Consider the following 24,436-nt stretch of genomic DNA (forward strand, 5'->3'; position numbering starts at 1 on the left):
TTGTTTCATTAGTTATTATTATTGTTATTATTATTTCAATTTTTTTTTAAAATATATTATATATAACTTATGCAATAAGAGTAATAATAAAATAATTTTACAAATATTGTTTCATTCATGTATTGAAGATAAAGTTTTCTTATATAAAATTTCATAAATTTTCAATTGTTTTTTACAATATGATTATTAAGAAAATATTACAATAAAAAATTAGTATTGATAATTATGAAAAAACAAAATTAAAGCATGTGTTATCGTACTTTTAGTGTACTTATATTGTAATTTCAATGCATAACTATGACACATACATTTTGGAACAAACTTAATAGTGTTAGAAGCATAGTCTTATCCTACTATATTGATTTCTTTATTATTAAGGCATCCCAATGAATTAGCATCATATACTAGATGCATTCTTATTAGCAATAATTCTTATAATGAAACTCATACACCTTATAAAAAAAATGCCTTATAGGGTTAATTTATAGTAGATGAAATGTTAAAAAAAAATATAAAATATATGACAACCATTCAACCGAATTTCCCCAAACCCACTAATAAAAAGCAAGTAGAAGTCCGACCAAGAGGGGTGTTCTTGGTCGGTGGCCTTCCTGATAAGTCACCTTTGCCGTAGACTAGATTTAGATTTTGCAATTAGTACCTTTCTTTTCCTTCTAGGAATCACTATCATCTTGACCAAGCTAGCCATGCACCAAAAAGTCAATTTGGCCAAGTTTAATAAGTTTGCTTTAAGCCTGTTCATCATAGTTGACAGAAGTTAGAATTACAATGAAATATCTGGGAGAAAATGTCCGCAGGAGCAGAGAGAGATAGTGAAGGCAATACATTCAGTCATGAATTTGATGCAAATCCCAAAGTACGTAATAGTGACGAATACTCTCACCATGATTGTCGATCTATTGGATCAGACGATTACTATGTTTGCCAAAAATGCCTGGGCCGTATGTGGAATAAATCAATTCCACAAGGAGGGGAAACTGCAAAATTCCGTACAAGGTCACTTGCGAACAGGCTAATGCAGCCAAGGTAATAAGAACCCATGCCTTCTTTTCACCAAAGAGAAGATAGATTGCGCTACTGTAGGCTATCATCATGAATGTTACGGAGAGGAATAGAGTAACAAGGCCAAATATCAACCTCGTGGGAAGGGCAAAAAGAAAATCATCCTCTGCATATCGTGCCGTGAGAATGGATAGGCATATCAGCACCGAAGCAATGGATAGGAAGAGGGAAAGAGCATCCGAAGCTGCAAAAACTTTGAAGGCCTTTTCTTTGGAGAAATTTGGTATGCCAGTATCATCACGGTTGCCACCCGGGATGGTAATTGCTGCTGCAAACACTACAGTAGCAATAAGCGCTGCTGCTAATGTGTAACATTTTGCTGTGCCTTTCATCCATTTCTCCCCTTCTTTTATCAAATTTTCATGTTCCTTTATAAATACCATTTTTGGTGTATATTCGTTTTCGTTCTCATATTCACTGAAGGCTCTCGGTGCATATTTTTCAATTTCCTGTGTAAAAATCAAAAAGTTTCTAAGATACAGAAAAAGAGTGGATATGTATAAGAAAATTAATTCCCCTTCAAAACAAAAATTATTACCTTAAACCAATGTAACTCGCGTTGCATTTGTAGAGCTGCACCAGAAACGAGACTGAGCCGGTGCGGAGGGGCCAATTTTCCAGCCAAATGCAAGATGTTATTTGAATCATCTTTGGTTCGTATTATAAGTTGTCTATGCATACCGGTTTCACAGATGAGGTTGAAAATCTTTTCATTACGATTTAATACTGCCAATTTGAATACATCCTCATCCAGATACTCGAGGACAAAAGGATATGACTTTATAATCTCTTGCAGAATCTCGGGAATCCCATATTTTGCCCCAATAATGAAGGATTGTTTAAATATTTCCTGTGCTCTTGATACTTTCAAAACTTCAGTACATAGGTGGTTAAGCAATTGAAGAGTCCAAGAATGTATTGTTTTTGTTTCTTGGATGTGCTTGATGGGTGGTACTGCAATTAAAATTATATTAAGGACAACATAACATTGCATTCAAAACTTTTGCATGCTTTAGTGGTCCCAGAATATTGTTTCACAGAAGGTAGTTTTGTTGTGTCCCTTACCTAACCATCCAACCAGTTCCCAGAATATTGCATCCACCTTTCGGCAAGCTGTGTGCAACATAAAATTGAAGCAGTTCAGATGCAAAAGCAGGACTAACAGAAGAAAAAACAAAAAAGCAACCCTGAATCAAGTACCAATTAAACACTAATCTAAATTAAAGTGATTGTGAGAAGTTGCCAACTCATATTGGCTGGTGTAAAGTTTTTTTGGGATTCAATAGGTTTCATATATTTCCCTTAAACCGTCGCACTTGAATTTAAAGGCTAGCATCAAGAAGCCTAATGAAACTTGGTACATATTACTGGACTTCCTATCAATTAACCAGGAGCATCAGGTGACAAGATATTCACAAAATCTATCAAAGCAATGAAAATTGTGTATCCTGCATAAATCTTTGAATAGTAAGAGTATTATCCATTGGAATTTGATTGTAGAGCTGATTTCCAATCCATTACTCAGAACTTAAAAGGAAAAAAAATGAAGACAATTTTGTGAGGACAAATTAAAATTGCGAGGACCTCGAATTCAACAAATTAGCATTTCTCTACCGGGTGCAATTGGCAAATTGGTTTGTCCTAACTCAAATCTCGGTGAAGTTGAGAAACCATTTTTAGTACTCAAGTTAGGATTTGGTCGAGTTTCTGAACCTAAAGTTAATTTTGGTTGAGCTCAATTTTGGACTGAGTTCAAACCAATGCTTCAACAACCTAAGCTAAATTAAACTCCATTAATATTTTATAATATTTGTAGAATGTATTACTATATAATAATATCAATTTTTTTTTTTTTATAAAATAAGTTTAAGGGAAAAATCATCAAAATATATTAAGCTAACTCTCATAAATTTGCCTACCCCCTTGTGAACACTATTTGGGAGGAAAATTAATTAGGAAGCCTCTTAAGCAAGCCATAAAGGTATCTTGTCCTTTGTAGCCTATGCATCCAAAAGTACAGGGCCTAATGAACATGAGACCCAAGCATGGTGTCTACTACTTCATCACATTTATGGATGGTTATATCTACAAGTCCAAAGAATTGCTTTGATTTATATGTTATATGAATATTGTAAAAAATTGAAAAGAAAAAACTATTACAACATTAAGGATAAAACATGGACATGAGTATCCATTAAAGACTATGATGAAAAGGAAATCCAAAGAACAATCAATAGCTTCAAGGACTCCATTGTAAAATGGTTGAATTGAAAAAAGTAACCATAAACTTTTGGATATGGTTCACTCAAAAAGGCACAAGCCAACTATCTAACATCTTTTGTGGTGGGAAAGGAGGGTTACTATTTTGATTGCAACTTAAATCTTGAATAGAGTGCCCTCAAAATCAATTACTTCAAATCCATATAGTTAAGAAGCCAAACCTAACTCACTTGTGATCCTAAGGGTTAGCAGGTTTAGTTCATGTAAATTCTCATAGATATTATGCTATAAAGGAAACAAGTGCACTTTCATTAGATATTCTAATAAATGAAAGGTTGTGTGATGCTTAGTGAACAACTCAATGGGAGTATAATTGAAATTAAGTCATATGAAGTTAATTTCTTATAGGATGATATTTTGAGTAAAGGAGCATTGAATAAGAGTCTCAATTTATTTGAGGCAATTAATCCAAAGTAAATACTATGATATCTCATATCAAATAAGGGAAAAAGTTTTATATATATATATATATATATAGAAGCTTCTCTTAATTATTTAGACACATTTTAATATTATGAGGGCTCTTTGAGCCCAAAGTGGATAGTATATATTTACATGGTTGGGCGTGAGTCGTTACAAATGCTATCAAAGTGTATCCTCAACCATGGTATGAGAGTTTGTTTGTTTGGTCCTATAATCCTATAGGACACAATGAGGACTTTATGTCTTCATGGGGGTGATTTTGATATCCTACATTGAATAGGGGAAAAGTTCTTAGCATTATGTACGTAAGAGCTTTTCTTAACCATGTAAACATGTCTGAGGTCCCTTTGAGTTCAGAGTAAATAATATCTACTTGATTGGGAGTGAGTTGTTATAGATGTTAAAGATCTTGCTAAGGATATGAGTGACTCGACAAGATAGTAACCTTGAGTAGTGACTTGCCACCTACTAGATTATGCCACTAAGTGGGATTTTACCATTACATATTAATTTACTAGATTTAGATGTGTGTGGAAAAAAACTTGGAACTATCTCATCATTGTAATTGTGGGCATTAAGGTGAAGCTTTCATGTTTGCATCATAAGATCATGATGTTGGGATAGATTCTTTAAAAGCATGATATGATGTAACCATAAATGGAGTTCATTAATACTTACATTATGACTTCGATTTTCTATTTACTATCCTATTTATGAATTATGTATGTTAAGCATTCAAACCTACATTACTTGCATGTACATGACTTGAGTGAATTAGGAGTTACATGGAAAATATAAGTCATAGATTCCTTACAAGTTAATGACTCATTCACAATTGGTTCATGGACTTCAATAATCCATTTGACGCTATAGTACACTACCTCCTTATTGGAAGGATGACTTGCCTTAGTCATTAGGATGGGTTTCCCATGGTGAGTGTACTAGTGTTTTTAGTTATGTTGGGAAACCTAGATCTCTCCATTCCCATAACCCTAGATTCTATAGGTGCATGCAAAATACCCTAGGGCTCTAAATCCTATGCAATAGAAGCAAAAATCAAAATTTTAACATTTTATAATCTATAGAAAAGTCATTAAAAACTTTGAGAAAATAAAAGGCTAATCTTAATAAAGAAAACACCCAAGAGGGGGGGGGGGGTTGAATTGGGTTTTAAAAAAATATTTTTCAAACACAACAAATTCAAGCAAAGGAAACACAAATATAAAGAGATAAGGTTAGAAAGAGCAAACTCAGATTTTATAGTGGTTCAACACTTTCTTACATACGTCTACTCCCCTCAACCTCCTAACTAAGTGAAGGTTCCACTATACTTGAAGCTTCAACCTAGCTTTTAATCACCTTTACACTTGGATTCCAACTCTAATGGGGTATTACACAATCCCTTCAAGTCTTACTCACTTGAAACTTTTAACACTCAAATGATAAGTTTGAATATCTCAACCTAGCTCAACAAGGGCTCAAATACAACTTAAATGCTAGGAAGAATCACAAAGGTGCACTAAGGAATATGAAAATGGAGATTTAATGCACTAAGGAAAGAATGAAAGCTTTTGAAGCAAGAACAAGTAGGTAGACAAATAAATGTAGGTGTTTTCTACCTCATAAATGAGGTGGAGTTCTCAATTTATAGGTTTCTAGCCTTGGGAGCCAAAAATGCCAAAAAAAATAGCCTTGATCAGTCGAGTTGAGTGTCAACCGGTTTACAAGCCATTGGACAATAAATGCATGGTAGGTGACCATTACGCCTCAACTGATCCTTGACCAAACCTCAATCGAATCTCGACCAAGAAGGCATATCCATCGACTAGGAATGCAAAGCTACAAGAAGAGAGAGAATATTTTTTGCATTTCTCAACTAGACCTTGATCAAGAAGGTGTAATCGATTGACTGGTGCCCTAATTGGTTGAGTCAGTTGACCAATACCTTGACCAGTTCACCATTTTTTTCCTGAAAACCTCTTTTTTTTTTTTTTATTCTTTTATCTTCTAACACTTAGGCAAGGTATTTAGGTAAATTAATATGCCAATTTTGAAACAATTTGCCTAAGGTTCATTTGATAAAACTCGGGTTTTGACGAAAATGTAACTTTAATGCCTATACTGAGTTTTTAAAGAGCATGAAAAGACATGAAATCCTAAGTGCACCATGCATTCATCTTACATATATTTCCTATTATTAAAGGGTCTTCCAATTGTCTTGATCTTGCATCCATTGAGTCCTTTAATGAATTTCCAAACTAATACCTGAAATTCTTTATAATTCAAACCAATTAACAACTTAGCCATTGTTTGTTATCATCAAAACGCAATTAGGAGAACCCTTGGGCTAACAAACTTTACCTTTGATTTGAATGGTTCTCAAATCAATTCTGCTTAATGAAGATGAAGCCTAAAGAGTCTAGAGGTCTCATACACCAAAAATCTTTTGCTTGATGACTTGATCTATGATCTTGGCACTTCAAAATGTGGGCTTTGGAAGAGAGGAATGCTAGGCTCTCTCTCTATAGATGTAGAAGATGATTGTCTCTCAAAAAGTTATTGGAACCCTAACCCTTAAAGGGTATTTATAGTGTTTCCCTACTAGGCTAAAATGACTTGAGCCGAGTAAGGCTTGGGTCACTTAATCTTGCCTAAAATGGGTCCTAATTGATTAATTAACCATACAGGGTCATCTAGTTAACCAATTCACGTCAATGAAATAATAAAGAGAAAGCAAAAAATATAAATAAATAAAGTTTCTAAATAAATTTCTATCTATTACATCATGTCATTCTTTTTAGGGCTCAATTCTAATAGGTTACACATTAGATAGGATTTATAGTGAGTCAGACATTGGTCATTAAGTAGTCTTGACTTCACCAAGTTGCTATGTGGTATAAGCTCTCAATCTTGAGAGAATATTGATCTAGTGCTAAGGTCTTCAATGGCTTTGACCCATGAGTGAGACCCTAAAGTGGTCATATATTCTCTATAGATTGGGTCACTATGATTGAGCCATGTGATAATAGGTATTCTCAAGATAAGCACCATGATATCTTAGGGGTTTGATACATTATGTCCCCTTAGGTGATCCTAAGGACATGTGATCATGAAAATTGTGGCCACAATAATTCCTTAAATGGAATTTGACGTATGCTCTTGGAGAGATAGTATGTCAATTGATCATATAATAGGAGGATCTGTGACTCAAGGATTGTAGAGGTAGTCTTGAGAGGTTGATAACATTCATCTTGTTAAATTATGAATACCAATTCATGGGGAGCTTGCATGTAATTGTTAGTAAGTCACAGACTGAATTTTTCTATCTCGATCTAATATCATAAAGATACTAAAGTGTAGTTGACTCTTTATAGTTAGATTTTGAGTCAACTTTAAAATTGGATTTTAAGGGAGCCAGTACTTCCTTACAGGTCCTAGTGGTTCCCAGTCAAACTCATATTCCTTGGTAAAAAATTATTTGAGGAATAGTTGGATTCTTTATTTATATGTGTGTATAAGAGCATTTTAGTACATATAGAAGGTTGCACTAGTACATATAAGTAGTCTTTTTAGATTCAGATAATTAATTAATTGCAGCTCAATAGAGCAAATTAGTTAATTAAGACCTAATGAGTTAGATTAAGTAACCCAAATGTAAGATGAGCTCAAGTCACTTGAGCTAAGAGGTAAGCCTATATAAACTCCTTAAAGGGTTTAAGGCTTAGTACTTTTCATCCATTCAATCTTAAGTGTTAGGAATCTAACATCCTTAAGTGTTAGGATAGAGGAAAGAGAGCTATCAGGCAAAAGATCATGAGGTATTCGAGATCTAAATTAACCTTTTCACCAATTAGATTTAATTCCTTGAGCACTTAAATCTAATATTCATTGTTTTGAATTCTCCCATTACATAGTTCTAGCATTTCTACAAAGATAATAGCATGCACCTAATGATCTAGGGCTTGAAGTTAAGTAATCTAGATGTTCCAACACATGAGAAGCCTAAATTTTTTAATAAAGCTCTCTTATCCATACTTGTGAAATATGGAAAGCTACAATAAAATAGCATATGAAGTTTATTAGCAAGAACTCTACTTGAGAATTAATTGAACTATTTTTAAGACATAAGACCTTAAAGAATAAGTAGGTTTTTAAGGTCAAACTTAAGGTAAATGATGCAAGGTGTTAAACTTAACTTGTGAAGAAAGGATACAACCAAAATGAGAGTATAGAGTATAAAAATAAAAATAAAAAAAGAACTTCTCATGAGAAGTGAGGTTTGCCTCAACTCTCCTTATTCAAACCATTATCACATCTTCGGATTTTAAATTATATCAAATGAACATTCAAATTGTTTTTCTCAATGGAGAACTAAATAAGAAGATCTATATAGATCAACTGACTTGTTTTATGGCAACTAAATATAAAGGCAAATTTAACAACTACAAAGGTCCATTTATAACCTACAATATTCATCTAAACAATGGTATATTACACTAATGGGTTTATGATGGTCTAAGAACACTATTGTATGTTTGTTAAATGGTGTAAGGGTAGATTCTATATTCTATTTTTTGTATACAAATGAAATGTTGGTTAGGGATGATAATGAGATGGTTGCCTCTAAAGTGTGGTGGTCGTCAACTTTTAAAATGAACAACATGTTTAAAGCAAACTATGTGTTCAAAGTTATGATCCTAATCAATCAATCAAGGAGACTTTTTGGTTTGTTTTACAAATCATACACAATGAATATTCTTGAAAAATTCTAGATGTAAAATTTAAAATCTATTGGCATTCATATAGAGAAAGATAAGACCTTAAGCTTTAACATGTGTCGTAAGACTTTAGATGAATAGGAAAAGATCACTCAAGGTTCCTATATATGCTAGCATTGTTAGTAGCTTAAAGTATCCAATGATGTGCACATGAACTAATATATGTTATAGAATTGGGTTAGTAGCTTCCAATTAGATCTAAACCTTGCTTACGAAAAAGCAATGAACTGGATGATTTCATACCTCAAAGTCACTTTAGGCTATATAATTTGCTATTGAGGATTGAATTTGGACTTGATTAGCTATAACAATGATAATTGAGGTAGCATCCTAAATGAACCCAAATCCACATATGGTTATAATTTTATATATGCTCTATGATGTTAGCATATATTGGTGAAATAGAAAAAAATCATGTATAACATTGTCTACCATGCATGGAGTTGGGAGTACATTAGTTGTCATTTAGGAAAGTGACTAGTTTTGAGCATACTACTATTTATTGCGATAGCATGGAAACTTTAGCCTATGTCAAAGACCCCCCAAGTATCATAGTTGAACCAAACACATCAATCTTAAATATTAGTTTATATGAGACATGGTTACATAGGAACATATTTCTACTTGATGCATGGTTAAAAATCCCACCCTCACCCCTCCTGTTGACTAAGCTAATAAGTAAAGATGTTTAGTAGGGTCAAGTTGAGAGCATTGGATTATGTAGATGATTATTACATAGGAGTTAAGTTGAGAGCATTGGATCATGTAGATTATGATTACATATTGCATATTTCAATTAACCATTATATCTATGATTTATTCATTGTCCAATCTTGTTTGATGGTGCCATTTAATTATTGTTTTACTTTATCGACATGCATTTTTATTACTTTCCACAAATGAAACATAATGAGTCCAAACCACTTAGATAGTGTGTTAGGTCATTGATATTTATAATACTCCTTTTTGTATCCAATATGACTTACATGTTAGTAGCGACCAAGTATAGATAGTCTTATAGTCCACATTTGTAATGGAGTCAATTGCCAAATCTTGTTAATGTAGTGCTTGATTTAGTAAGGATGTGCAAAACTTGAGTTCTTTGCTTGATGCAATTAAACTAAGATTTGTACGATATAGAAGATATAAGGTACACTCATAATGAAGATCTCCATGTTAGCATGTATTTTCATACTATATCTTCTTGGCAATCAAACAAGAATGAATGAATATATTCCTAGCTACTTCCTCATCCTGTGCATTAATCTTATAGGTCATTATATAGTATAACTTTTATGCCCTTGTGATTTTCAGTCATAAGTTACAAGTATGGTGTAGTTTGAAATATTTTTCTAGGGGGATTAACCATGTTTAACTCAATGTGAATAAATGTGTTTAAGATATAACAAGACTCCTTTTATGGATGAATTGCACTGGTTAAGATTAAATTTAGTTTTAATACTCTTACACCTTTCTTATCAATGTTTTCAAAAGTTGTACAATCCCTTAGTCAATATAAACATGGATGATAATGATATAGTTGAGTGAGATGCATGACGTTATTTTGCCTACTATGCATGAGTGGGAGACAATGGAGTTTCTATTTCATGAGATACTCTTAGTAGGACTTCATCAACTAAGAACTTGAGAGTAAGTTACATACTTATCAGTTAAGATTCCTCATGGGAGGAAAGTTAAGTTAAGATTCCTCTTGTGAGAGGAGGTTCATATTTAGATTTGATGAGAATCTGTAAGAATTGTTTGTCTTTTTGCAATTCCAATTCTAGTCCTTTTGCATGTTTTTAATTTAGTTTGTGGCAGTTATTAAATACTTCTACTTTAGTTTTTAGCAATTATAATTTTTTAAAGCTTGCTATTTAGGTTTAGATTTACTATATGCTTATTAGATATCTTAATTCCTATTGTATTCTCCTTAGTTAATAATCTTCCAATTTGATTGTGGAGTTCAAGGATTTTGACCAAAATAGGGATCAGGGTTTCAAAGTTAGGAAAAGTATTTAATATAATCAATTTTTTTATAAGTTTGCAAGCTAATTAAATCTTTCAATTGAACCTAATGAGTTTACATACTAAATCTCTCATTTTCAGCCTTGGTTGTTTCCACTCTTTGCAATTTAATTAGTTTTTCTTAAAATATATATATAAATATATATATATAATATTCATTTTGTGTACCTATATACTCGAGTTTTTGAGTAATTATGAGTTGTATTGTTATATTTAGTAGAATTTGACAAACTAAAAATGCTTACCTTTGAACAATCGAGTCCAATAGCACATTTGTGTGGATTCATAGCTACCAACTTGATTCTCCATGCCTCTATTAGGTTGATTTAGAAAATGGTTTGGTTTCACAGGAACACCTTAAGAATAAAAATGTCAAGAAAAGAGAAGGAAAATTATGCTTCGTCTAATTTGACTGCAAGACTTAAAGGAAAAAACATAATAATATAATAGTTATTATAATGAATATAATAAAAAGAAAATTTGTCATGTTCTTCCCAATACTCATAAAACCCCTTTCAATGAAACTTTGTAAGCTATACTAATACAAAATAATGGTCCATATAGTAAAAGCTCAATAAATGAATGTTTGATAAATTAATAATCTTACTTATAAAACAAAATCTTCTAGTCTTAACTCAGGCCAATGTACTAAATTAGTAATCTCGCTAAACACAAGATAAAAATATTTTCAAAAATATTTAAGGGCTCAAGAAATATAAACTAATAACTGATGAAGTATAAACAAAAATTCATAGTATAGCAAATAGAACTTCATAATATAGTATTAAGTAATTTTTTATTACTTTTATTTTTCTAAATTCACTTCTTTTAGAATTATCACATATTTGAAATAGCTTTCTCTTTTACAACATTAAGTTTTGATGCCACGTCTTTTTTGGGGAGACCTTTTTTCTTTTATAATCAATAACTATTTTTTTTTTCTTTTGTCTCTTAGGTTTCTATGTATTAACTTTTTACCACGTGTATTATTTTTAAATTTATAATTCATACATGTACTAATAATGTACAGTAACAACATAATACTCTTCATCAATTAATAAATATTCATTTATCTATAAATCAATAACCTTGCTAAGATCATAATTTTTCTTGGTCACAAGAGTATTATTTTATAAGAGTTTTTCTCTATATAGTTCCTTCATTGTAGGAATTTCTTTAGGTTAATATTACTAAAGTTGTAATTTAAAAAAAAACATATAAATGGAAATTAAGAGAATTTCGAAAGCTATAAATTAGTGTTTTATATCATTCTTTTTTCCTATGAATGCCAAAGCCATTGTCAAATAAAAAGTTTAAATAAAGTAATTAGTCGAAAGCGAAATAGGTGAATTAAAACTATTGCTTTGGTACATGTTTGTTTGAGGTATAGTAGATCATAAGAAATAAAATCCTCTAGCTATGTTTATTTGATAGAATAAAAAAGTGAGTGTGTGGTTGCTCTACAGGAGAAGACCACGCGTTAGCCAAAGAATAAGTAACTAGAAAGCTTACGCAAGTGTTAAATGATCAATTTCTCGCCTAAGCACATTAATGAGAACTAAATGTTGAATTAAACCATACTCATCCACCCATACTAAGGCTCATGCCTCCATGTGGGGAGACCCTAATTTCTCCCTTAAAGGGGAAGTTTAAAAGTGGCCACATCCTCTATGCCATGTTAGTATTCCAAAAACTTAGAAAGTTAACCTTTGAGTTGATGCTTATTTGTCTGGTAGTTTCCTCATTCTTCTTACTAACTTGACCTTTGAAGACTCTACGACTGTAAGGGGCCTAGAGTACTCACTTTAGGTTCCTTATGATTGTAAGGTCCTAACGATCCATTGAAGTAAGAAAGTGAACTAAGAGTTGGAAAAGTGGTGTCATCTATGGTGAAGATACAAAAATTCAGCTCACCAAAAAATCACAGTAAAGCTACTAAAAAACACCTCACCCTCAGGCAAGGACCTTCATTTGAGTACTCCTTGAGGTCCACCCAAATTGAAGACCTAACGTTGAAGAAATAAAGTCAACTAAACTTGGTTCCATGCATGATAAGGTTGAAAAGCCTGCATAAAAACCTACAGAAAGCTTGCCCCTTTATAAGAATAACCGGAACCTACAAGGGAAGAAGACCTATAAAAGGAAATCATAAACAACAAAGAAAAAAAAAGTCCCTCCCTCATTTGAAAAAGATTTCTTCGAATGTAGAAACCTATTTTTTTTTTTGTATCAAGAAAACTTTCTTTGTATCCAAAAATTGGTGGAATAAAATTTTCGATTATCTATGAAGAGTTTTAGCTTCTTCATATGGGAATGCATTAAAAGCCTTGAAGACATTGTTTAGATCTATAGCGACAATTGGGCAATAGAAGACTATGCAATAGAGTCTTGGTAGGAAAAGGCAATCATGATAGAAATGAAGTGGAGCAATGAGTGAGAGCAAACCCTTCAATAGATGGAGGAGCTCACTAAAAGAAGCGACTAACTCACTCAAGAAAATGTTGCCTTTAGGGTAAGGGTAAACAAATACCAATGTGATTTTGACCAACAGCTCTCATTGGCAAACACCAATAAGATGCAAGTTAATGAATAATAGTTATCAAAGAAATTAGACCAACATATAGATTAAATTGGGAGAGAAAGGTGGGAGAAACCTTAATTAAACTAACCAAACAAACCACCTTACCAAAGGCCCCAATGCTCTAAGGGCTTCTTGCCACCAGAGCTACCACAAAATGCATAATCTTGGTGAATAAGGTGATTGAGCCTAAGTTCCTTTAGGAGGGGAAGGAGGCCATATGAGAGTTTTTTCTCCCTAAGTTCAATTTCTTTCAATGAAACTAAAGACACCCTAGACTACTCATGCATTTTTATGCATATGATGTTCTTAAAGAAGGAAAACGATCGACTTTTATGTAAAATCTTCTCCTCCATCCTCCAAGGACTAACTTTGTTTTGTCTTTATCAACTGACCTTAGAGTTTGTTCCTGATATTGAGACCTTAAGGGTGAAGTCTACCTCTTAGTACATGCACTTAAAAAAGATAAAAGAAAAGCCTCAAATAACCCAAGGTAGTTATAGCTACCATCCATGGTGGATCATCTACTAGATTTGAGCAACTAAGCAGGGTATCAAGATGTTATAGAAGCATATGAAAATTGAAGCAAAAGTCCTCACATCCTTGCATGAAGCAACTACCACTTGCCCACATGTCATATGCTTCTCTAATAAAGACTTAAGAGGAGTCCAAACCCTGCTCAAGATCCATTGGTTATTACTTTAAGAATTATTGACTACAATATGCACCTATTCTTAGTTGACCTAACAAGTTTAGTTAACTTGCTAAATATATTAACCCATATATTAACAAATGAATATGGACGAAGGAAAACTAGTGTCAAGTCTTCGGTCATTGGTGGGATTAGACAAAGTCCTATGTAGCTCAACTAGGGAAGTCGCTCTAATGGTTCCAATTGGTTGTTTCCATATAATGACACAATTCTTTGTTATGGATATCCTTTTCCCGATAGTGCATTATGGGATGACCATGGATATACAACCTAAGAGGAACACTATTCACATTAAATTCCTAATACTACAAGGAATATGGGAAATATATCGGGACTAGGTGGAAGCATGAGTATACTACACCATAGCCCTTAAAGCAGTCAACAAGTGCATCAACCAGGACCCTTAGGAAGTTCATAAATCAAAAATCAAATACAAATTAGTAGGTGACCCAAGAAGGCAATTAGAGAACCTAGGGAGTCATTATTATAGAGCCCCAAACCTAGGAGGTTCCTTCTAGCCCATGCAAAAAAAAAAAGGTTTAAGATGGCTACTAGAAAAGAACACATCTTTGCCAGGAAACTACAGGACATCGTGGGCATCGATCCCCAAGTTACTTGTCATCAACTCAACATAAACCCTAGTGGTTAGCTCCTTAAAGAGATTAGATTGTGAAAGAAAATGTAACTAGGCTCTTAGATGCTAGATTTGGTCATCTAGGTCTTCTAACAACAAATAGAAGTCAATATGCTAGATTACATTAATAACATGTTAGTAACAAGTAAGAAGAGGAATGAGTACTTGATCGACCTCCTAAGAACATTTCAAACTCTTCGAAAATACTAAGTGAAGCTAAATTAGTGAAGTGCACCTTTAATGTAGGGTGTGGAAAGTTCCTTAGGTACTTGGTTACATACAAAGGAATAAAAGCTAACCCATACCAAATAAAATCAACTTTGGAGATACTTATGACCAAAAGGGCTAGAGAAGTCCAATAGCCCACTAACAAGATTGGTTCTTGAAATAGATTTATATATTGAACAACAAATATATGTCATCTTTTCTTTGACATTAGCAATAAGGGAAAATGGACTAAAGGAACCAAAAAATGCAACTAAGCTTATGAATCACTAAAGCATTACATGATGCTAACCCCCATTCTGGATAAACCCTAGGATAAAGAGGTCTTACAAGGTCTCAATAGCAGTAGTAAGTGGAGTGTTATCTCAAAAAAAAGGAAAAGAGGAGCAACCAATGTACTATGTCTAAAAGACCCTCTTAGATGTGGAAACCTGAGATATATATAAATATTGAAAAACTGGTGCTTGCCCTTTAGATCACCACATTGAAGCTTCAATGTTACTTCCAAGCGCATGTTATTAAGGTAAGGACTAAGTGATGAGAACTCAAACTTAATACTTTAATGGCTTTAAAGAGCCCACTTTAGTGTGTTTGAGGTACTAAAAAATTAACCGAAGGTTTTGTTTTTTTTATAATACCTTAGAAAATTATGTTTAATGCATTCTATGACCATTCTACATGCTTTAAGGTGTTTTTTTGTTAGGATAGAATCCTTAAAAGCATGACATGATGTAATAAATTTGGAATTCATTATTTATTTAATGATGTTCTAGTTTCACTTTTATCTATCCTTATTCCATGTATTGTACTTTATGAGCATTCTTGCCTGCATCTTTTGCATTGTACGTGACTTAGGTGCATTAGGAGTTGCACAAAAGAATTAAGTCATAGGTTTCTTGCAAATAGATTATTTTTTCACTGTGGTTCATGAGCCTAGGCAAACCATTAGAGGTTGTAGTGCACCACCTCCTAATTTGAGGGATGGTTAGTCTTGGCTATGGGATGAGTTTCCCATGATAAGTGCACTAGTGTGTATGGTTGCACATTAGATGGGACCTATGGTGAGTTATGACTTAAGCCTATCAAGTAGTCATGACTCCACTGAGCTGCTTCATTGCATTATCCTTAACCTTGAGAGAATATTAAGTTTGTACTGAAGTTAATAGTGGCTTTGACTTACAGGTGAGGTCATAAACTGATCATATATTCCCTATGGATTGGGTCAATGTTGATGGAAGTCAGTAGCAATAGGTATTCTTAATAAAGGCACTATGATATCTCTTGGGATTGAGACAATGTGTCCCCTTGGGTGATCCTAAGGAGGTATGTTCATGGAAACTACGGTTATAGTAGTTCCTTAAGTGGAATTTGACATAGACTCTTTAAGATCTAAGATATGTTAATTGAACACATAGTAGGAAGATCTGTAGCTCAAGGATGGTAGAAGTAGTCTTGAAAGGCTGATCACCTTGTTAAACTACGGACAACAATTCATGGGGAGACTAAATACAATGGATAGTAGGTCACGGACCCGAGCACTTAGTGTCTTCGTTGTTATTTACATAGGATACTAGAGTTTAGTTGATTCTCTATAGTGCAATGTTGAATCAACTTTAAAATTGGACTATGAGGGAGTCAGTATTCCTATAAGTCTTAGTGCTCCTCGCTATGAGCTTATATACCTTGTTGGCATGGGTAATGAGGGTTGGATTGACTTTAGGTTCACTTCTGTGGATAAGGGCATTTTGGTAATTATGCAAGGTTATATAGGAGTAAGTGAACAAGGCCTCTGGATTAGGCTAATTGATTAATTAGTAGGTCCTATTGGGTTAATTAATCAATTAGAACCCATTTTGGGATAGATTAAGTGACCTAAGCTCATGTGGGCTCAAGTCACTTAAGCCCACTTAGAAACCCTATAAATACCCCCTAGGGGTTAGGGTTTCCATAACTTTTGTCTTCCATCATCCAGAGAGATAGAGAGCCATAGCCTCCACCCTCTTTTCCTCATTATCAAAAGTGTGCCAAGATCAAGGTTCGAGTCATCGAGCAGAAGACTTCATGTTTATGAGACTTCTGGGATTTCAATTTTCATCTTCACCATGTGGATTTGATTCGGGAACACCTAAATCTAATGTATAGCTTTTGTTAGCACTTTTTGAATCTTTTTAAAGTAGAAAAATGCTATTTTTTCGTTGTGCATAGGATTTATAAAAAACCTAAGATAGTTATGCATGTTCCTAACCTGATTCAGACTTGGGAAACAGAGAAAGATTCAGGTTTTTCCCATCATTTTTGGTGCAATAAAACCTTGTTAGGAACTCATAGAGACAAAAATGCCCAAGTAAGGAGGAAACACATATTGCACACCTAAAAGGTGTGCAAGACTCAATCATGCACTTTTTTCTTTGTGTAAAGCCTCATAGTGCACCTCCCATGTATACCTTAAAGACCAAACACACAAGACTTCTCTAATGCTTTGAACCAAATTTTACACCCTATTCAAGCAACTCAATCTGCAAACCTCTTAAGTGCTCTAAGCCAAGATGTTGTGGACCCCTTCACTCGAGTCAACATGATGTGTAGTAGTGCAACCCCTTGATGTCATCTAAATTACAAACCATTTTTACCTCTACAATAGCTAAGTACTTAATAATTCTTCTAATGATTGGCTCACCCACCAAAGTAGTATGTTGTTCATACCTCAAAGTCTTCAATTGTACTACCAAAACATACCCAGACCAAATTACATAGAGAAAAAGGTGTAACTACCGACCATAAGCTAACACATCAAGAATGATGGTGGGTTGATTGCAATGACAAAGGACTTGACCCTTAGTATAAGAAGAGACAAGTCCAGATGGAGTGGTGTCGGAGTAGTTGGAATGACCGGGGAAGGGAGGGGGAATGTTTTCTTGCCTATAAATGGAGGATTGTGAATATACAAGTGGAAGCAAATTATAGAAAGTGAAATTATAGATAAGTTTTTTCTTCTTGAAGGAACAAAAGTAGGAATAAGAGTAACTTAATGTAATTTTAGTTTTTAGTTTTCCATTGTAATCTTTTCTTTTCATTATAAACTTTCCCTAATTTCTAGTTTAATGAATTTTCTAGTCTTTTTAATTAATCTTATATTTCAGTTTTTCAATTTCAACTTACAAATTTGCATTTTTAGTTCTTTAATTAATTTTTAACATGCTTAGATAACCTTTAACACTCTAAGGGGTGAGAAGAGCTCAAGTCTCCCATATCTGTGCATTAGTTACAAACAATATGATCTCTATCAGTAGTTATAATGACCAAAATAAGTAACCATGGGGAGAATAGTCTATGTTGCATTGGTTGTGAGCGTTGTAAGTCAAGCAACCTTGGAAGCATACTTGGGCATTGTTTTAATGATTCTTTCAACTAAGTATAGGCCTATTGACATGAAAAGAATCTTATCTAAATCATTTGGTTGTAAGGATATATATATATATATATAAGAGCAATTAGAGAGAGATGAACCTTATTAAGATGGTTCTTGTTCATTTAAAGCAGGAAACCTTTTTGGTATAAATCCTTGCTTTGACCCTAAATTTGAAAGCATAAGTTCAAAGCCTTGTTGGTGAGTTGAATATGAAAGTGGTGGTCCTAGTGAATCTCTAGGTTTGAGGTTTTCTTTTCTTTAATTTTCTATCTTTTAAACTTTGTGTGTGTATGTCTTTTTTATTTATAAAATCATTTTTCTAATCTTTTAGCTGGCATTCACACTCCTAAAGCTATTACCTCAGTTGCTACCAATTTAAAGTTCCTTATGGAGGCAACCTAACAACTATACAACTATTAATTTTATTTTATTTTTGGTTAAGGAGTTGAGAGTTTCAATGAATGATCTAGTTTAATTTCTCTTTGTAAAATTTAACTATTAAATATATGTCCAAGTTTTGATAAAAGAAATGAATTAGAGAATGACAAACCAAAAATTAGTGTCGTCACTAAGGAACTTTCAAAATTGATGACTCTAAAGGTATTTTTGTGTAGATGCTTGTTGTTTTAGAAGCTTAACAAGTATATTTCACCCATTTCCCACCTATCTTTTAGTCGGATTTTTTTCTTTTTTAACTTAATTTGTTTTCTTTGGATTTTCTTTTTCTGCTCAGTTTTCATTTTTAGTTGCTGAATCCAACATTTCAAACATTTTCTTTAATGTGATATGATGTATTAGGGAAATGATTTTAAAGAAAGGGTACTAAGAGTGCGTTTGGGAGTGATTCTACGAAGCGTTTCTAATATTTCTAACACTTGAGTGATAAAAATTTTCAAGTATTATGAATATTAAAAGTGTTTCCTAGAATCACTACCAAACGGGTTCTAAGTAATCAACTAGAAGAAACAATTTGAGGAAGGACACTAAGTAATCAACCAACCCCTAGTTATCCTTTTCCTCAACACACCAGACCATCACTATCTCATATTTATTTTCCAAATTCAACTATTGGTAGTACTAATAGAAGTGTGATGAATGGGAGTTTTAACCCCAATAACTAGTCACCTAGGACCATGAGGGATTACCTACAGCCTAGTCGGGTCAATGCTCCTTCTTGCTTGATATTTCTTTTTGACGCTTTTCAAATAAACATTGAGCTTGAAATGATCCAATTGCTATCTCTATTTTATGGAAGGGAGGATGAAAATCTTTTTTCTTATTTAAAAGAATTTGAAGAGGTATGGTCTATTTTGGTAGAGCCTTCATGAAATCCAGATCATTCGAAACTCAAGGTTTTCTTTTTTCATTAAAGAAAGAGGATAACCATTGGTAGTATAGCATGAGCCTCTATAGTATAAGTTCTTAGGCTACTTTATAAAATATTTTTTTCACAAATTTATTTTGGTATATAAAATTGTTTCCTTTGAAAGACAAAATAAAAATTTTTGTTTTATAGAGAATGAGACTTTTCATCATTGTTATGATAAATTTAAAGCTTTTTTGTCTAACTTCCTTACCATAGTTTTGAAAACTCAAGGATTGCTTCTTTTTAAAGGGGACCATCCCCCTAAATAAAATAATTTGTTGAAAACATAACTGGTGGGTACTTTATACAGGAGGAACCAAAAGAAGCACTTAAGCATTTAAAATTTCTTGCTGAAAAATCAAGGGTTTGGGACCCCTTAGTCCTCAAGTGCATCTTCTAGAACGTGAAAGCCAACCCCAACAACATCTAATCTCTCATCTCATCTCTCAATTTATCATTTCCCCTTAGAACAAGAGTTTTGACAAAGATGATTTTTGGATGCTGTAAGAGGACGAAGCCACTGAGGTTAAGGAAAGGAAACTGTGTACATAGCAGCTGAAAAGAATTTGTTGAAAAAGAACCAGTTGAAGAAGAGAACTTCCAACAGGTTGCAAATAAGGTTATAAGCTGCATTTTTTCTTCTTTCCCAAAAAAAAAAACGAAAAGAAAAAAAAAGAAAAGAAAAAAATAAAGATAGAAAAAGAAACAGATGAGGAATGGAGCAATGTATTGCATGATCACACCAACTTTATTTGTCTTTCAATTCCCTTCTCTTTGTAACCCAAAAATGTTGATCTTCAAGGTATCATCAGAGGGCTTCTCAATATCTCTTCGAATGAAAAAATTTTCTTGACTGAAAGTGGCTCTTAACTAGAGGGAAGGGCATCCCAAAAATTTTAGGAAACCATGAAGAAATATTTATCAAAATGGATGCTTCCAATCTACCTGTGGGAAGCAAAGAAAAAGTGAAGAACCATTGGCTAGCTAGAAGTTAGCCAAAAACTTGTAAATAGCTTTCATTTTTTATTTTCTTTGTTATTTTTGTTTTTATTGCTTTGGCCAATTTAGTGTGTAGGAGCACCATCATTGTGAAGCCTATAATATTATGTTCTCAGTCCACTCAATACATTTGGGTAACCTTTATCATCTCATAAGAACTCAAGTATAAATTTCTCTATACTCTACTCTATTGGTTTTATCATGCTTTAGAGTAGGTGTAAATTGTTAGCACCAGGAAAGTGTAGGACATATAGGAATTGCGCACTTTTAAGTCATACTTGTACAATGACTTAAATTGCGTATCTGTAGAGCATAACTCAAATTGTACACTTTGAAAGCATGACTGAAATTCCACACCCTAAGAGATTAATTTAAACGGTGCATCCAAAGGAGGGCAACTAAAAATTGCACACCTTTAAGCAACCATTTATATTGCCCAGCTTAAATTACACACCATAAGTGCGCAATGCATTCTCATGGGATGCCTACTTATTCTTTTGTATTATTGTGCAAGCACGCCATCCATAATAAAAATCTTTATTCTCTTATGTAAACTTCTTGGAAGAAAAATGTCTTCCCAAATTGCTTAGAGACTTTTGTCCACCCCACCATCATATCAATTGAGGTGTGAGTAGGTAACCAAGAAGTCTTCTAAGTTTTATATAAAAGAAGTAATTTTCACTACCTTTTGCATGCACTCAAACAAGAACTCCAAAGAATGGTAAAACCAAAACACTGAGCCTAAATAAGATAAGGAAGTGAGACAAAAATGAACAATCAAGCCAATTTGTTGAAGTACAGATCTAAACAGGATTATCATAAAAGAAAATAACTTGACTTATAAACAAAAGCAAAGGAGATGCAATGGCAAACACAAAGCAATTTAAAAGGGGCAAGCGAGTAAAGAAACTAACAATGATATATTATGAGTTGCCATAAGTTGAAGCGACTTCCACTTGGGAAAGCCCAAGGCCTTTTAGCCAATACTCTCAAAGGGGCATCATTAGCATCATCGTGGGGGGCGGAATCGAAATGGCATGTGGCAAGGTCAGGATAACGTTTAACCAGATACAGTGCTACATCTGCATATTATAAAATTGTACATGGGAACCCGACGGTAATTCATATCAAGAAAATAGATAGGGGATGGTAAATATAGCTCACCATGAAACCCCACCATTAGTGCTCTGCGCAGAAGTTCGAATCCAGGCGAATTTGAGAAAGGATATGGAGGTTCATTATATCTGGTGACGCTTAATAAATATAAAGTCAGCTCTTTATGACCATACCTAACAGCGCTGTGAAGAGGCGCAAAATTGTCGCGTTGGCAGATATTGGGCAAGCGTGGGTTTTTGCTCACTAACAACTTGACTGCTTTTATATTGCCAGCCCTTGCAGCGTTGAAAAGGGCAGTGGCGCCATCAGAATCCCGCAGATCCAGTGCCTCACTTGGCATAAACTTAACCAACTTCTCCACGAAACCCATTCTGGCCTCTCCTAACTCAACTGCTATGTGAAGAATTCGGGAATCATCTGTTCCGAACCGGGCGGAGAATAATCGTGGATTATTCTCCAATACTTGTGAAGCACAGCTTTGTACAGTTCCAACTGACCGAATTCTGCAGTCACAAAACCGAAAGATGTATAGGTCAGCCTAGTATTTTTAAGTAATTTTAAAAATACTAAAATTATTTTTAAAAAAATAAATCATTTAAGTTATGTTTGGTTCTCAGAAAATTTGACAAAAAATACAAAGAAAAGAAAGTAAATTGAAAAAATAGAAGGTAAGAAAAAGTGAAATAAAATACATCTAAAATCAATAAATTAATTATTTTTATACGCTACTCATTTCACTTATTTTAATTATTCAATATAAAAATTAAATGATTTAAAATTTCATAAATTTATAATTAATTTTAATTATAGTTGATTTTCTTAAATATTTTTTTCGATATAACTAAATACGGGAAAATCAATTTCCTTGATATCTTTTCTTTGCTAATTATTTTCTTGGACTTTTTTGTTTACCTCTAGTCAACATCTTTATATCTTTCAATAATAGTTTGAACCTCCAATAAACTACACGAATTAAAATTTAATTTTCTTCCATTTTTTATTTTAACAGCAGTTTGTAAAACACTTCTACTTGTATACTAATTATGCCCAAAAGTTTCAGGAGGACCTCAAACGGAAATGGACATAAACATGGTTTTCAGCATCTTACCGGAGCTGCTAGTCCTTGGCAAAGATGAAGATAAAACCGCTGAAACATTTTCATCAGTATCCTGCGCCATATTGATGCTGCTACAGTTAGGATTGTTTGGGCTGTCATCGATTACCATTACAGTGACCTCCTCAGCAATGTCCATGTTACTGTTTTTAGGACTGTTTGCGCTGTTGTCATTTCTAAGACGTAGTGAAGAAGAAGAAGCCATTACAACAAATTCCTTATCGTGCTGATAGTCACTGCCATGTTTAGCGAAGTTATTCTAATGTGTAACAGAAAACCTAAACAAAATCTGCAGTTGACAAAGGTCAAAATTAACTTACCTCGCAGACGGAAGATTATATTTAACTATATCAAGGCAGAGAAGATACTCTCATCCAAAGAGAGACAACAGCAGCCCTTTTTCCCAGAGTCTTCAAATGATACAGGAAATGGGCCAGGAACCATTGAAGCATAAGAGGTGCAATGAGAGAGTCTTCCAAGTCAACTTTATTTAGTTGAGTATTGGGTAAGGAGTAGATAGCGTTGAAACGTTATGACTGGTGGATGACAGTCATTCAAAATAATAGGTATATGAATTATGGTCTGCGGGGATGTTGAACACAGACTTGAATTTCACTTAGAATGATAAACATTCAGAGCCAAATGTAAATCCGCACTCTTGGGCATGATATTATCGAGCCATGCTTAAATTTACTCTTAAGGTATCATACCCATCTTTTAGGCCAATAAAATTAAGAAGCATGGAAAGGAAATTAAAAAAAACAATTCTCCAGGATTAGCACAGTCACGGTCCGGTTGCCGAGGGAATTAATCCTATGCACCACACATTGGTATGATAGTTTACAATAACCAATTATATAAAATCTGCTAAAATATTTTATATAATTAAGTTTTTGGAATTTTTTTATCAAGTAGTAAAATAAAGAAAATTTAGGAAAAAATATTTTTGTAAAATGATAAAGTTTTAAAAAAACGATAAACTTTTTGTAAAATATAGAAAAGGATACAAGGCTATTAAATCATAATTAAATGATAACCTTTTAGTATTTCAATCTTTGAATTTTTTTTGGAGATTATTTCCATAAATTCCACATTCCCAAAACCATGATAATCTTTACACAATATTATTGTCATAAAAAATAAAAATTTCAAAAAATTTAGAGATTACAAAGAATATAAGGATACGAAGAATGTGAGGATTGTCATATTTTTCATACCCTCCTCACATTCTTCATGCCCCAACCCATTTGAATATTTTAATATTTTAATTTTTTCCAAACTTTATTTACTTCAATTGCAAGTGTAATTAGTGTTTTTACACAATATTATTGTCAAATGAAGTAAACAAAAAAAAAATCAAAATTAAAATTTTCAAAAAATTTAGAGGGTACAAAAATGTGAAGAGGGTACGAAGAATGTGAAGGGCCTCACATTTCTCATACCCTCCTCACATTCTTCGTACCTATAGTAATTTTTAAATTTTTTAATCTTTCAATTTTTTTCGAAAATTATTTGCTTCAATTTCAAGTGTAATTAAGATTTTTGCCCAATATTATCGTCAAGTGATGTGAAGAAAAACTTAAAATTAAAAAATTAAAAAATTTTAGAGGGTACAAAAAATGTAAGAATGGTATGATGAATGTGAGGAGGGTGCGGGGAATGTAAAAAAAGGTATGAGAAATGTGAGGGTA

At 33.2% G+C, this 24,436-nt stretch overlaps 2 protein-coding genes across 3 annotated transcripts; both read right to left on the minus strand.

Moving 5' to 3' along the window:
• Window positions 1-645: 645 nt before the first annotated feature.
• LOC117910353 lies at window positions 646-22,129 on the minus strand. The gene is made up of 6 exons (XM_034824429.1): window positions 21,680-22,129; window positions 21,430-21,501; window positions 10,838-10,948; window positions 2,149-2,196; window positions 1,622-2,037; window positions 646-1,532 (listed from the first exon to the last, which is right to left on the minus strand). The coding sequence occupies exons 1-6, from the start codon at window positions 21,999-22,001 to the stop codon at window positions 918-920; spliced, it is 1,584 nt and encodes a 527-aa protein (XP_034680320.1). The 5' UTR covers window positions 22,002-22,129; the 3' UTR covers window positions 646-917.
• LOC117910354 lies at window positions 22,009-23,256 on the minus strand. 2 transcript variants are annotated; one of them, XM_034824431.1, is made up of 3 exons: window positions 23,066-23,256; window positions 22,740-22,971; window positions 22,009-22,134 (listed from the first exon to the last, which is right to left on the minus strand). In XM_034824431.1, exons 2-3 carry the CDS (start codon window positions 22,948-22,950, stop codon window positions 22,025-22,027), a joined length of 321 nt encoding a protein of 106 aa, XP_034680322.1. In that variant the 5' UTR covers window positions 22,951-22,971; window positions 23,066-23,256; the 3' UTR covers window positions 22,009-22,024. The 2 variants fall into 2 exon arrangements, with proteins under 2 accessions (XP_034680322.1, XP_034680321.1); XM_034824430.1 differs by having other exon boundaries at window positions 22,740-22,981; window positions 23,066-23,245.
• Between the last annotated feature and the right edge of the window lie 1,180 nt (window positions 23,257-24,436).

Source organism: Vitis riparia, unplaced genomic scaffold, assembly GCF_004353265.1.
Source record: "Vitis riparia cultivar Riparia Gloire de Montpellier isolate 1030 unplaced genomic scaffold, EGFV_Vit.rip_1.0 scaffold722_pilon_pilon, whole genome shotgun sequence".
In the NCBI taxonomy this organism is placed as follows: Eukaryota; Viridiplantae; Streptophyta; class Magnoliopsida; order Vitales; family Vitaceae; genus Vitis; species Vitis riparia.